The sequence below is a fragment of the Diplotaxodon limnothrissa genome, linkage group LG3 (genome assembly GCF_057381915.1).
Source record: "Diplotaxodon limnothrissa isolate DT_005_m linkage group LG3, D_limnothrissa_male_GT1.1, whole genome shotgun sequence".
Lineage (NCBI taxonomy): Eukaryota > Metazoa > Chordata > Actinopteri > Cichliformes > Cichlidae > Diplotaxodon > Diplotaxodon limnothrissa.
In genome coordinates, this window is record NC_140598.1 from 38,361,225 (window position 1) to 38,374,473 (window position 13,249).

General features: G+C 41.4%; 2 protein-coding genes across 3 annotated transcripts; both read right to left on the reverse strand.

The window, feature by feature from the left end:
• Positions 1–6,702: 6,702 nt before the first annotated feature.
• On the reverse strand, positions 6,703–7,129 carry LOC146635751 (histone H2B 1/2). The gene has a single exon (XM_085349062.1). It carries the CDS (start codon positions 7,114–7,116, stop codon positions 6,742–6,744), a length of 375 nt encoding a protein of 124 aa, XP_085205188.1. The 5' UTR covers positions 7,117–7,129; the 3' UTR covers positions 6,703–6,741.
• Positions 7,130–9,565: 2,436 nt separating this feature from the next.
• Positions 9,566–12,671, reverse strand: LOC146635752 (programmed cell death 1 ligand 1-like). Of its 2 annotated transcripts, none has more exons than XM_085348864.1 (4): positions 12,613–12,671; positions 10,838–10,893; positions 10,380–10,730; positions 9,566–10,257 (listed from the first exon to the last, which is right to left on the reverse strand). In XM_085348864.1, exons 2-4 carry the CDS (start codon positions 10,884–10,886, stop codon positions 10,001–10,003), a joined length of 657 nt encoding a protein of 218 aa, XP_085204990.1. In that variant the 5' UTR covers positions 10,887–10,893; positions 12,613–12,671; the 3' UTR covers positions 9,566–10,000. The 2 variants fall into 2 exon arrangements, with proteins under 2 accessions (XP_085204990.1, XP_085204982.1); XM_085348856.1 differs by having other exon boundaries at positions 9,566–10,260.
• Between the last annotated feature and the right edge of the window lie 578 nt (positions 12,672–13,249).

The following is a 13,249-nucleotide window of genomic DNA, read 5'->3' on the forward strand; positions in this document are numbered from 1 at the left end:
TCTTTGCATTTTGTTACTATCTCATGATACTTGTTTAATCAGCTACCATCTCTATGGACTTTTTAATGTCTACAGTCTCAGATCAACACAGCCCTGCCCTCCAGTACTATCAGCAGCAGGAGCAGCAGGAACCCCTCAACAGCAACATTTTACCCATCAGGTAAAACATCGGCTTGTGCCGTGATATTTAAACCGAGCAGCATCACTGACTTTCAGCTTGTTGTGTTTGTGGATATATGACTGACTTTAATTATCCATAAAATCATCACAATCTCTGTAAGATTAAAGTCAACTATTGAACGGCGTATATTTTGAAGTAAAGGCTTTTAAACCAAGTTAGTACAAACATTGCTAATGTCACATAACTTACCCGACATGTGGCCAACAGTAATGTTTTAATGTTCTTCATTATAAAAACATTTGCGCATAAATAAGTGACATAATATTCAGTACTTATGAAGGCTACACCAACCCATCCTTAAAATTCAGGGAAATTAAGGACGCATTTGAGGGCCGCATTTCGAGCAGCCTTTGAATTGGGACAGCCTTCGTCGTGTCGCTGTGACGTAATCGGCCTTAAAATGCGGCCTTTAATCAAATCAAATCAAATCACTTTTATTGTCACATCACATGTGCAGGTACATTGGAAATTCTTGTGTGCGAGCTTCACAAGCAACAGAGTTGTGCAAAATACAATAATGTAAACAAGCAAAATACAAGAATGGCTAAATCTGAAACTAATAAATATATGTACAATATATAATAGTATATGCATTTCTGGATGTGTATACTAAATGTTTTTCTACGTGTGTGTGTGTGTGTGTGTGTGTGTGTGTGTGTATATACACATTTTTACAAATTAAATAGAGTAAACAATAAAATAAAATATATAAAAATATACAGAGTTGAGACATGTGCAGAACAGTGGCATTACTGTACAGTGTGTAGTGCATAATGTTAAAGTTCCAGTAGTGAAGGTGAGGTGTCTATGACGTGTTCAGCAGTCTGATGGCCTGATGGAAAAAGCTGTCTCTCAGTCTGCTGGTACGGGACCGGATGCTGCAGAACCTCCTTCCTGATGGAAGTAGTCTGAACAGTTTATGGCTGGGGTGACTGGAGTCCTTGATGATCCTCCCCGCTTTCCTCAGGCACCGCTTCCTGTAGATGTCTTGGAGGGAGGGAAGCTCACCTCCAATTATCCGTTCAGAGCATCGCACTACTCGCTGGAGAGCTTTGCAGTTGTAGGCGGTGCTGTTGCCATACCAGGTGGTGATGCATCCAGTGAGGATGCTCTCAATGGCACAGTGATAGAAGGTCCTGAGGATGCGGGGGCTCATGCCGGATCTTTTCAGTCTCCTGAGAAAGAAGAGGCGCTGCTGCGCCTTCTTCACTGTTTTGTTTGTGTGTACTGACCACGTAAGATCCTCAGCCAGATGTACTCCAAGGAACCGGAAGCTGCTCACTCTCTCCACAGCAGCGCCGTTGATGGTGATGGGGGTGTGTACTTCTCTGCACCTCCGGAAGTCCACTATCAACTCCTTTGTCTTTGCGACGTTGAGGGTGAGATGGTCGTCTTGACACCAGTGGGTCAGGGCGCTGACCTCCTCCCTGTAGGCCGTCTCATCGCCGTTGGTGATAAGACCCACCACTGTAGTGTCGTCCGCAAACTTCACAAGGCAAAATTGACAAATAAAGTTGACTTTGACTTTTTGACTTTGATGTTGGAATTGTTAGCAGCTGTGCAGTCGTAGGTGTAGAGTGAGTACAGGAGAGGGCTCAGTACACACCCCTGTGGAGCACCAGTGTTCAGTGTGATGGGGGATGAGGTGATGCTGCAGGTAAGGCTGCAGACCCCAAATCTGGTCATTGGTACTTCCTGGCTTGTGTAGTTACTAGGTAACAAAAGCCCAACACTGCCCCTAGCGTCCTGGAGCACTTCCGTTGTGTTTTGGAATTTGCATGTGTTTTGGGGTTTGCAAGTGTTTTGGAGTTTGTATGTGCTTTGTCTCTAGGGGCCACCGTAATTTTGGCATCTAGTCGCCAACTTTCTGCCCTATAATAGTTCAACAAATGAGCCTTTTGTATTATAGTTAGTCTAGTTGTGTGTTTATAAAGTTAAAGTGCACATCATCAAGTCAGGTGGGTTTGTCATTTCCACCATGTGCAGTACAGTACACAGTGAAGTAAGACCATAGTGCTGCATATAACAGACACAGGATCACAAAAATTGCATATATGGAGAAACTACAACAAAACGAATAGATATACGTAGTGATGTGACGTTCTGTATCGAGGCTTCGAAGCTTCTGTCGAGTAATGGAGGGGGCGTTTCCGCGATGCCCATAACAAGGCTTGCTTCATTCATGGGAGGAGCTGAAAATGATGACGTCTGAAGCCTCGCTGCCCGGCTGTACCACGTGACTGTTTCAGGAAGTGGTTCGAACTTTGCCGTGAGCTATGACTGAGATATAAACCCCTCAGACTTCATTCAAAATGTGGATGTTTGATGGAGAGTTGCGGTTAGTGAGAGTTTGGAGACAGTTTGGAGGTTTATGAGAGTGAGGAGAGAAAGTCAGGAGAGAATGGAGCCAGCTAAGAAGAGGAGGATGTCCTCCCCTGTGTGGGAACATTTTGATCTTATTCCTCCCAACAAGGTATGTAAATTTCTACAGAAGATGTATTTTCATGATACTGATGGTGCAATACAATTTATGTTAAGCTGTCTTTACTTTTGTACAAGGTGAAGTGTTTGCTATGTGCCAGGGAGCTGGGATATAACAACAACACATCATCCATGCTTAGGCACTACAGAGCTTTGCATGAGAATAGGAACACCAATTGTGGAGCAAGACCAGGTGAGCCATCAAATGCAATGATAATATAGCATGCAGTAGTGATGGCCCGCTTGAAGCTGAAGCTCCGGTGCATGTGTCAAAAAAATCAACACACTGCTTCAGAAGCACTGTGTCGAAGCTTGATTCGTTTGGCCAGAGTCACATGATCAGTGACGTCCGAAGCTTCATTTAGAGTGTGACTGCTTCGGTGTCTGATTCAATGGTTTATAAGCAGGTGAATCATTCGCGGGATTTGTGTAGTGTTTTGATGGTGACAGATAGCGAACCACTGATCATTCTACTGAGAGATTTGGAGCCAGCGAGGAATAGAGGAGGTTCTGTTGTGCGGGAGAATTTTGAGTAGATTTTTGTCAATCGGGTGGGTTTTCCAGCTTTGTGTTCTTGTTGTTTGCCGGGGGTTTCTTCCTGTTAAAAGGGAGTTTTTCCTTCCCACTGTCGCCAAAGTGCTTGCTCATAGGGGGTCATATGATTGTTGGGTTTTTCTCTGTATCTATGAAGCGCCTTGAGGCGACTTTTGTTGTGATTTGGCGCTATATAAATAAAATTGAATTGAATTGAATTTAAATTTTGTTTTGTGCGTGTTTATTATATCTGAAAACGGGAAAAAGGTAAAATGTCAAACATCTGCTTCCATAATATAAATATCATTAAATAACTTTAGAAAAACTTCCACTTGATTCTTTACATGTAATGTTGTAAAAATATATATTTTATTGTTTAATTAATCTGAAAATGTTAGTCTGCCAAATGTGCAGCAATTTAATGTATTTATTCTCTTTAGCTGATAGTTTGTGGGGCCCAGGTAGACTGTATAACTGCATCTCTACCAGTTTCTGTGCACTCCAGCCTCCTCTGTGCCATGTGAAGGGATTTTCCTTAAGGCAGGAGAAATTATCTCCACGAAAAGGAACAGTTTCCGCCATCGCACACTAGAACAAATTCTCTTTTTAAATAAAAATGGAAAAGGGTTACCGTCAATGCATCATGTTTTTAATTTGCAAGTTCATAAGCATTTTCCTTTTCCATTTCACAATCAATTCTACCCCCAGGTCAAAAATATGTCTGGGAAAATTTCCCTAATATAATATTATTTATAAATATACCCCTCCGGCGATTAAATGCATACGTGCATGGAGGCAGGACCTCAGAGCAGAAGCATACTCCATAATGTGTTGTACATTATTATATGTATATATTATATGTAACGTGGTATTTTTCAATTATTGTATTTTACCAACATCAAGAAGTCACAAGCAAAGACAGACCACACCATGATGCATATTTAAACAAGGAGAGTTTACTGATCAAAACTATTTATTAAACAAATAAAACACATTTTTTTAACCACCAAAAAATACACGTTCAAAGCAACACAACGGCGGCCCAATATCAGACAGGATTCCACTCTGTAGAGTGAGCAGTCATAATGAAGCGGTTGGTTTTATTTTGTGGATTCAAGCTGCTCTTCATATTTTTGGCCACCAAATGTCACCAGAGAGGACTGTGTTAAAAAGCTTCGAGTAATGAACCGTTTTTCAATACAAGCGTCAGTGCTTCAGAAAGCTTCATTTGGCCATCACTAGCATGCAGTAATGTTACTAAATGATATAACAATATTATACAAGTGCAATAAGTTACGTGTGTGATATTTATATTTGTGCTTTGTTCTCCTGAGGAAAGACAATAAAAACAATCTCAAATAGATGAAGACCTGGTTAGCATGGTGATTGAGGACTCCCAGCCATTTATCATTGTGGAGGACAAAGGATTTAAAAGATTTGTTAAATCATTAAATCCTAGCTATGTTCTCCCCACTAAAAAGGTCATAACAGCAGTGAAAATTTAGTTTTTACAGAATAAAATGTGAACAGGCAGGACTGAACCTCAAAGCCTAAGTGTGTAGCTACACTACACACTGCTTCACAGCCACGTCGTACTTTTAAACAAAATGTTTTTTTCTTTCCTTTAGGCCCTGAAAGTCATGGTGGAGGCCAGGTACCAGAAGATGAAGGAGAAAGCTAAGGCCAGCATTGAGAAGGCAGCAGCTGTGAGTCTGACATCAGATATATGGACCTCCAACACAGAGGCCTATCTTTCAGTCACCTGCCATTTTGTTGATGAGTCCAGCACATTAAATACTGTTGTTTTAGGAGTGCAGTATTTTCCTAATGCACACACTGAAGAAAACACAAGTGAAAGGCTCACTCATGACAGAATGGGCAATTACTGACAAAGTCACATGCCTAGTAACAGATGGGGCTGCTAATATGAGGGCTTGTGCAAGGGAACTACGACTCAAACATGCCATATGCATAGCTCACACCCTGAACTTAGTGGTGAAGAAGGCCCTTGACCAGACCCCTGAGCTCTCACATCCTGAGCTCTCTGACATCCGAGCCAAGTCCAGGAAGATCACGGGATATTTCAGGAGCAGTACCCCTGCAAAACTAACTTCTTAAGTGGCTTAATTACATTAATTATTAATTATAGTTCTGCTCCCTTGACAATCTAATGTATGCTTTTTTTAAATTGTATTTTGTAAGGAGAGGCTTTCAGTGATACAGGAACGACCATGGGCTGGACTGGGACAAAAAAAAAATCGGCCTGGGCATTTTGACTAGAGACTGGCCCACCAGGTATTATAGGAAAAACCATAAAGCCTTTGAATGAAAACAAATGCTGTTGTCACAAGTGATGTACACTGTCTTGTTGGTATATGTGTATCAATCTAATAAACTTAAACCTACACCATCCTCCCTATTCTGGCATTCTAAACTGTACCCGAAAGTAGACTGCTTGGTTGAGTCAACCTCCTGAACTATCTACAACACATGGTGAAAACCTGAAATTAAGACAGAAGACTAGAGGTGAGACATGATTACTGAATATTAAAAATAAATAAATAATATTTTATTAATAAAATAAACAGATATTGAGGTCCAACGGTACATGATGGAGCCAAATATTGGAAGGCTGGAGGACCCCCTTAAATACTGGGAGAGACAAAAATATGTCTTTCCTCACTTATATAAGGTAACACTGACATACCTGTGTACCCCTGCCTCATCTGTGCCCTGTGAGCCGACTATTTTCAAAAGCAGGGGAATTATTGTCCAAAAAAAAAAAAAAGTCTCCTACGACCTGCCACAGTGGAGAAACTGTTTTTAAATAAAAACCAATGACGTGTTCCCTGAACACTAATCACGGTCCACACCTCAACGCTACAAAAGCACAACCACTGTCCACACCCTAACCACACTTCACAGTAAATGATCATTTCCATTTTAAGCATTTCCAAATAATCATTTTCCATTCTGCCAGTATAAATATACACAGTATGCTGCCATCACTACAATATACATGTTTTACACACTCCTTTTGTTGTTGACATTTACAGGCTGTGTGCAAAAGGCCACACTCTTCAAATTCATGCCAACTAATATTTTTATGTCCAGTAGGTGTCCTACTAGAGCAAATGAAGCTTCAAGACGCTTTGTGCTGGGGTGAAAAGCTTCACAGCTTCATAAAGCGTCATCTATTAGACCTATACGACCTAACTAATATAGACAGTGCAATAAAAAGACGCAACTTCGCATATCAGGAATAAAATAAAAAGTATGCTTGAACGGTCAGATACTAAGTTGCTGTAACTCTGCGTTTATCTCTCTACAATTTAAAAAAAAAAAAAAAAAAAAATCGGGAATCCATTTCGGTGATCTGTCACTGCAGCGGATTGAGACAACGCAGTGACACACAGGCGAACATCTGCGATTCAAGTGCAGAAGTTGGCAACAAAGTAATTGTACGTTGAATAATAGGACGTATGCTCGTCAGTTTAAAGTGTGTGGCTCTGAAAAGAGCCGTTGTGTTGGCGTCTGATGCCAGTTTATTTGGAGCTCGTGTACTTTGTCACAGCCTTGGTGCCCTCAGACACTGCATGCTTGGCCAGCTCACCGGGGAGGAGCAGGCGCACTGCGGTCTGGATCTCCCTGGAGGTGATGGTGGAGCGTTTGTTGTAATGGGCCAGGCGAGATGCCTCGGCTGCGATGCGCTCGAAGATGTCGTTGACAAACGAGTTCATGATGCTCATGGCCTTTGAGGAGATCCCGGTGTCGGGGTGGACCTGCTTCAGCACCTTGTACACGTAGATGGCGTAGCTCTCCTTCCTGGTCTTTCTCTTCTTCTTGCCGCCCTTGCCGGCGGTCTTGGTCACGGCTTTCTTGGAGCCCTTCTTGGGCGCCGACTTCGCAGGTTCAGGCATTTTCTCTCTTCAATACTCTACAGCAACGAATGAGCTCCGTGGCTGAGAGCAGCACTTTTTATACAGGCTGTATGCTAATACCACTGCGCGGGCCCTCGGATCTCATTGGTGGAGCCGCACAGTGGGCCGGACGTTGTGTTGGAGGGAGTTTGTGAACTGTGCTGAGACAGGCGCGCATCTAACAAAGACAGTGGGCTGTGTGATTGTGTCCTCGTTTGCTGAGACAGTCATTTGTTCTAAATGAGCAGTAAATGTATTTCCAACTAAGCACATCGCTTTGTATCTGCATAGTTTTAGTTAAGTTCAATGTCTCACTACTGCACACATGACACTGAACCATTCACTTTTTTATTATCTAGTGTTCATATATTTTTTTAGCCGTTGATTTCCATTATTAAAATAGATATCGATGTAGTTCCTTTCTGTTTCCACAAGTTTACACTGCTTACACTGCTTTCCAGCAGGTCAACAGCGCAATCTGTTGACCTGCTGGAAACTCTTGCACAAAATGACTTTGTCTTTTAAAAGATGTAGGGAACCTCTGGCCTTTATTAATGATATCAGTTAAAAATACATTCATAAATGTGAAATCTATTCTCAGTTATTTTAGTAACAACTGCATTATAAAAGTGTTGTAAATTCTTTAAGAGAAGAAAGGAAATCAAAGGCAGCACATGCCTTTGATTGTTGGAATATCCCAAGGGGCTATTGGGACGAGTACAACCAGTATGAATCATAAACGCCTCAGGCATGTCGATGAGCAGGTTGTTTAAGATGACAATCACACTAAGGAAGAGCTTTAAAAAGCTGAGCATAGCCAGTTGGTACGTGACAGTACACTGTTACTTCATGGCTGCAGAATGTCAGTGAAAAACAGCCAGCAGCACTAAATAGTTTATTTTTGACTCCACTTAGTGGATTCCTGCATTAATACTCTTGAACTGTAAACTGTAAAACATATCAGTGTCTTAAACACACATTAATAGTCTAATTATTCTTAAATATAATGATGCTATTGTTTGTCTGGATACAACTTTGCTTTGATATTTCTGCAGTCTTTCATTTTGTCTTTAGATATTTTAATGAGTGAATGAAGTCAGACTGTAGATTGTCCTTCTTCTAGCTGTACTGACTGACCTTTGACCTCATGTGTTGATGACTCTTCACCTCTGTCTCCTCTCACAAGGAGAAGATGATCCTGCTGCTCATCATCCTCACCTCATGTGTCTCTGGTTAGTTTACAGCTTCACTTTATGAACTCCAAAGCTCAACAACAGATTTGTTCCAGTTTAAGAGTGAATGAGTGAGCAGTTTTACAGGCCTTACCCTACGATATAAGCAGAGGAGAGTGGATGGATGGATGGACAGCTGCTTGTGTCAGCAATGGAGAAAACTGTGTAAGTTCTTGGAGTTCTTTTATCTGCTTGTGAATGAGGAAGAAACTCAAAGAAATTTGTTTACATCGTGAAAGTGCTTCTCTTAAATCAAAAGCACTTCTCGCTTTATTACCTGTTGAACAGGTAGTAAAAAACAATTTAGAAGGAATGCGGCATGAACCAACGAGAAACTGATATAACAACAATACAGCAGCTTTCTTATCTACCCAGACATATCAGGACACAATGGTGAAGGATGCATTCATGGATGTATGAAGAGGTTTTTAAACACTTATCTGTAAATGGATAATTTCAGTCAGACTGAACCCAACACTATTTTGCAGAACTCTTGGCTCTGGCTTTCAGCTGTCTTAAATTATGAGGCAATAAATCACACAGAAAGCTGAATTTTTCTCACGTGAGTCAACAATGTTGAATAACCTAAGTATAAAACAAGAAATAGAATCAGCTCCAAAACTCAACTCGAAGTATGTGAGACTGATTTTATTGTTTTGATCAAAGGGCGATTTACAGTTTTGTGTTTTAAACGTGTCTATTAAAATGTTGCATTTCTGTCATTGAATATGTGTATAAACCTTTTATAAACAATCTATTCACTGACTGTTGCCTAAAAGCTGGAGTTGAACAGTAACTTTTTAACTAACAGGTGACTCACATTGAAAACAGCAGTACATGACCCTGTAACCATGTGGTCCTAACTGTTGTGACACTAATGAAATCTACAATGAGTATCAATGTAATGACACATCTTCATTCCTAACTAGTTAAAATGTAAATTGATAATATAACAGCGAAAATTCAGATCCAGTTACAAATGAAGTATTAGGGACTAACGGATAAACCCTTTGAAAGTTCTCCACTATGACTGTGTGGCAGGATGAGGTGCTCAGGAATAATGAGGAAAAGAGCAAGGGACTAATGATGATGTTCCAAGCACACACCATGGTTCATAAATAATCACAGCACACATAAATACCCACCACCAGGGCCCCCTAATCACCTCCTCTTTAGGCCTTCCTCTGAATAAGACTAACAATTTTTATTCTGAATACTTTATTAAATTAAAAAAAAAATACTTTTAAGTTCTGCAGATGGATCAAACAAGAAAACAAGTCAAAAAGCAACGAGGACACAACGAGGCAAAGCAACAGCCCACAGATTAAACGTAGGCCAGAGAAACAGCAGTGGCCATGCTACAAAGTCATCAGGCTCAGACCACCGATCAAACTGCATTGCCCAATTCCTCTCCCTGAGTCGAGTCCATACTGTTAAGGTACAAAAGTTCAATACTGCAAACTGAACAACACCCTGCAGGATGTTGCCAGTGTCATCAGTTCTGCTATATGAATGCTATAAGAGGGAACCGGAAATGTATGAATTTAATCTGAAAGCTTTGGATGACTTATTGAATAATTTTAACAGTTTGGGAAATGTTTTCTTCCATTTTAACGTAAGCTTCTAAGAGTTCAGGGAGGTGAGGTCCTCAGTCAGATTAAGCTAATGGGTGGAGCTTCTGATGAAGAAGCAGGAAGAGACTCAGAAGAAGAAGAAGTCGAGGTGACCACACTACTCAGACTGTGACTGTTTACATGTTTACATTTTCTTTTCTCTGCTTTTAAACTCAGTGTGATGAGCAGAGCTGCAGCAGCTGCTGTCAGTATGAGTGCAGCATAGAGGCCGATCCTTCCTCGACTCTCTGTCTGTGGGTTCATTGTTGGAGTTTGATGTTTGGGCTCATCAGCAGCTGCTGGAAGGACAGAAAATATTATTTTATCCTGAAAGTTCAATCAATTCATCAAAGTTTATTATCCTAAAGTTCAACTAAAATATGACACTCATTTTTAAAGTTCTACTCAATCAACTTACCAGTGACGCTGAGTTTACAATCTTGAAAGCTGCTGCCACTATTTGTCTTCACTTCACATCTGTACAGACCCGAGTCATCAGTCCTGAGTCCGGACAGTTGAAGTCTGATTCGTCCTTCTCTGAGGGCGTCTTTGTCACTCTGGACTCGTCCTGAAAACTTTGCATCCTGAGACTCTGACACCTCAACACCTTCATGAACCTGATACAGGACTGAGAGTTCTGGACGACTGCAGCGGATCTTCAGTGAAGTGATGAAGCTGTCAGGTTTGGTGGTGAACGTCCACTCCAGTGTGATGTTGTGGTTCTCCTCTGCCTGATAGCAGGTCTGTGTCACATTGACTACAAATGATCCTGTTGAGGAGACAGAGAGGGAAAGAGAGGAGCAGACACACTGAGAACTGGAACAAATCTGTTGTTGAGCTTTATTTGGAGTTCATAAAGTGAAGCTGTAAACTAACCAGAGACACATGAGGTGAGGATGATGAGCAGCAGGATCCTGCAGATCATCTTCTCCCTGTGACAGGAGACAGAGGTGAAGAGTCATCAACACATGAGGTCAAAGGTCAGAAGCAGTGATGCAGTTACAGAGTTTGTCCACCAGGAGAAAAAAGTAGATTTTTATGTGTTCATGTTATAAATAAATGTGTGCGCTGAGTGAACAAATAAAAGCGGATTAAAACAAAATCATTTGACTTCTCTTGGTTTGATCTGATTTCTATATTTATAAGTCAGACTGGACAGATTCCAAAGTTGGACATTAACTTGGGTTAAGTTTCATGATTAGTTCTGGGCTCTAAGTTTTTTTTTTATGCTGCTTCTCTGCTGAGTAAGCCGTTTATTGGGGATGCAGGGGTGGGCAACTCCAGGCTTTGGAGGCCGGCGTCCTGCAGGTTTTAGATCTCACTCTGGGTCAACACACCTAAATCACATGATTAGTTCGTTAGGCCTCTGGAGAAGTTCAGGACATGTGGAGGAGGTCATTTAGCCATTTAAATCAGATGGGTTGGATCAAGTACACATCTAAAACATGAGGCCTGGAGTTGTCCACCCCTGAGAGTGTAATTCATAAAATGTGCCTGTGTGAGTTCTTACATTACAGTGAAATCAGAAGTCACATCATCACGTGGTTAGCTTTGTAAAAAATGATGATCGATGGGTTAAAGAGAGAGAGAGAAGAAAAGGAGGAGATAAAGTACAGCAGCTGGTGTCTGCTCGTCTTCCCACTCACATTCTGCACACTCTAACAAACACATGACTGAGCTGAGCTGAGAGAACAGCAGTTCAGTGAGGGGGAGGGGTTATGATGAAAGGTGAAGAGTTGTTTAACATATGCTAGCATTTACACTTCGAAGCTAACCGCAGATTATATTAAATATAAATTCTAAAACTGAATACATTTCATAGTGTTAACCATTTTAAGCCCAACAAGTCCACCAGCTTATCTTTACATTCCTACATGCTGCAGGGCCATTCACATGTTTTCTGTAATTGAAAAGTTTAATTATGTGTCCATTAACAAAATAAGTTATAAACTATATTTATATAAAACATGTGTATACTTGGTGCATTAGTTGTATTTTAACTATAAATAATTCATATTAGAAAATATAAAGCCTGCATATTTGTAAAGAAATGGCTTTGACTTTGCCACTCCATCGGATGTCTTTAGTTCCGCCCCTGCTGTAGTAGTGCCATAAATTAGGTAAACAGAAATACTGAGCTGGACTTCAGTGGCTGAGGATCATGAGAAGATTAAAAGGACACGATAAAACCATAATGCATACACTCCACGGGTGAATGCGCCGGTGATGGTCCTTATAACAACTTATCATAGAGCAAACACTCCAAAACAAGATGCCCATACGGCACTCTGTGGCAACTGGAGCAAATCCTCAAAGGACGAGCAAAAACGGAGGCAGCAGTTTTCCTCCACTGGCTGGGCCGATACACTTGAACATTCACCGCTGAATGGAAGTTCTGCATGGCAGCCATCTAGTCATAGAAATAACAAAATAGCTTTAGCTCCTAGTTTTGTAATTTGCCGTTGGTGGCAAAATGGCGCAAATGCTGCTTAGCCCAGAATTGAAAGAAAGCTATATCCACCTGAAGGAATACAACTGCCCTCTGCACAACAGCTGGAAATAAGGAATCGGGCAGTCTGCAAACAGTGCCGCAAACAAGCCACTAAAACACTTACTAAACAAATTAAGTGGATAAAGGATGGCAAGCACACCTGTGACTTTGTAGAGTCGGATCAAAACCGCCTGGTTCATCCCAAAAATGCACTGACGCCCGATTCCCACGATCAGAAATGCTGAAGGAGCAATCAATGAGGAAATGAACCCTAGTGATGTGACGTTCTGTATCGAGGCTTCGAAGCGTGTGTCGAGTAATGGAGAGGGCGTTTCCGCGAAGCGCGTATCGAGGCTTGCTTCATTTATGGGAGGAGCTGAAAATGATGACGTCCGAAGCCTCGCTGCCCGGCTGTACCACGTGACTGGTTCAGGAAGCGGTTCGAACTTTGCCGCAAATAATCATTTTCCATACTGCCAGCATAAATATACACAGTATACTGCCATCACTACAATATAGATGTTTTACACACTCCTTTTGTTGTTGACATTTACAGGCTGTGTGCAAAATGCCACACTCTTCAAATTCATGCCAACTAATATTTTTACGTCCAGTAGGTGTCCTGCTAGAGCAAATGAAGCTTCAAGAAGCTTCGCGTTGGGGTGAACCAATTGGATGAAAAGCTTCAGTGCTTCATGAGGCTTCATCTGCCCATCACTAATGAACCCCGCGTGTCCTTATACAACAGACGCAGAAAGAGAGAGCGATAGAAAGAGGGAAAAGTGGAACAAGGAGAT

What these genes read in the sequence shown, in the direction of transcription:
- LOC146635752 (XM_085348856.1), bottom strand. Translation starts at nt 10,886, where the DNA reads ATGATCTGCAGGATCCTGCTGCTCATCATCCTCACCTCATGTGTCTCT. An exon ending in CCTCACCTCATGTGTCTCTG is followed by an intron (nt 10,731 to 10,837) that starts GTTAGTTTACAG and finishes TCTCCTCAACAG; the next exon opens with GATCATTTGTAGTCAATGTG. An exon ending in TTGTAAACTCAGCGTCACTG is followed by an intron (nt 10,261 to 10,379) that starts GTAAGTTGATTG and finishes CTGTCCTTCCAG; the next exon opens with CAGCTGCTGATGAGCCCAAA.
- LOC146635751 (XM_085349062.1), bottom strand. Translation starts at nt 7,116, where the DNA reads ATGCCTGAACCTGCGAAGTCGGCGCCCAAGAAGGGCTCCAAGAAAGCC.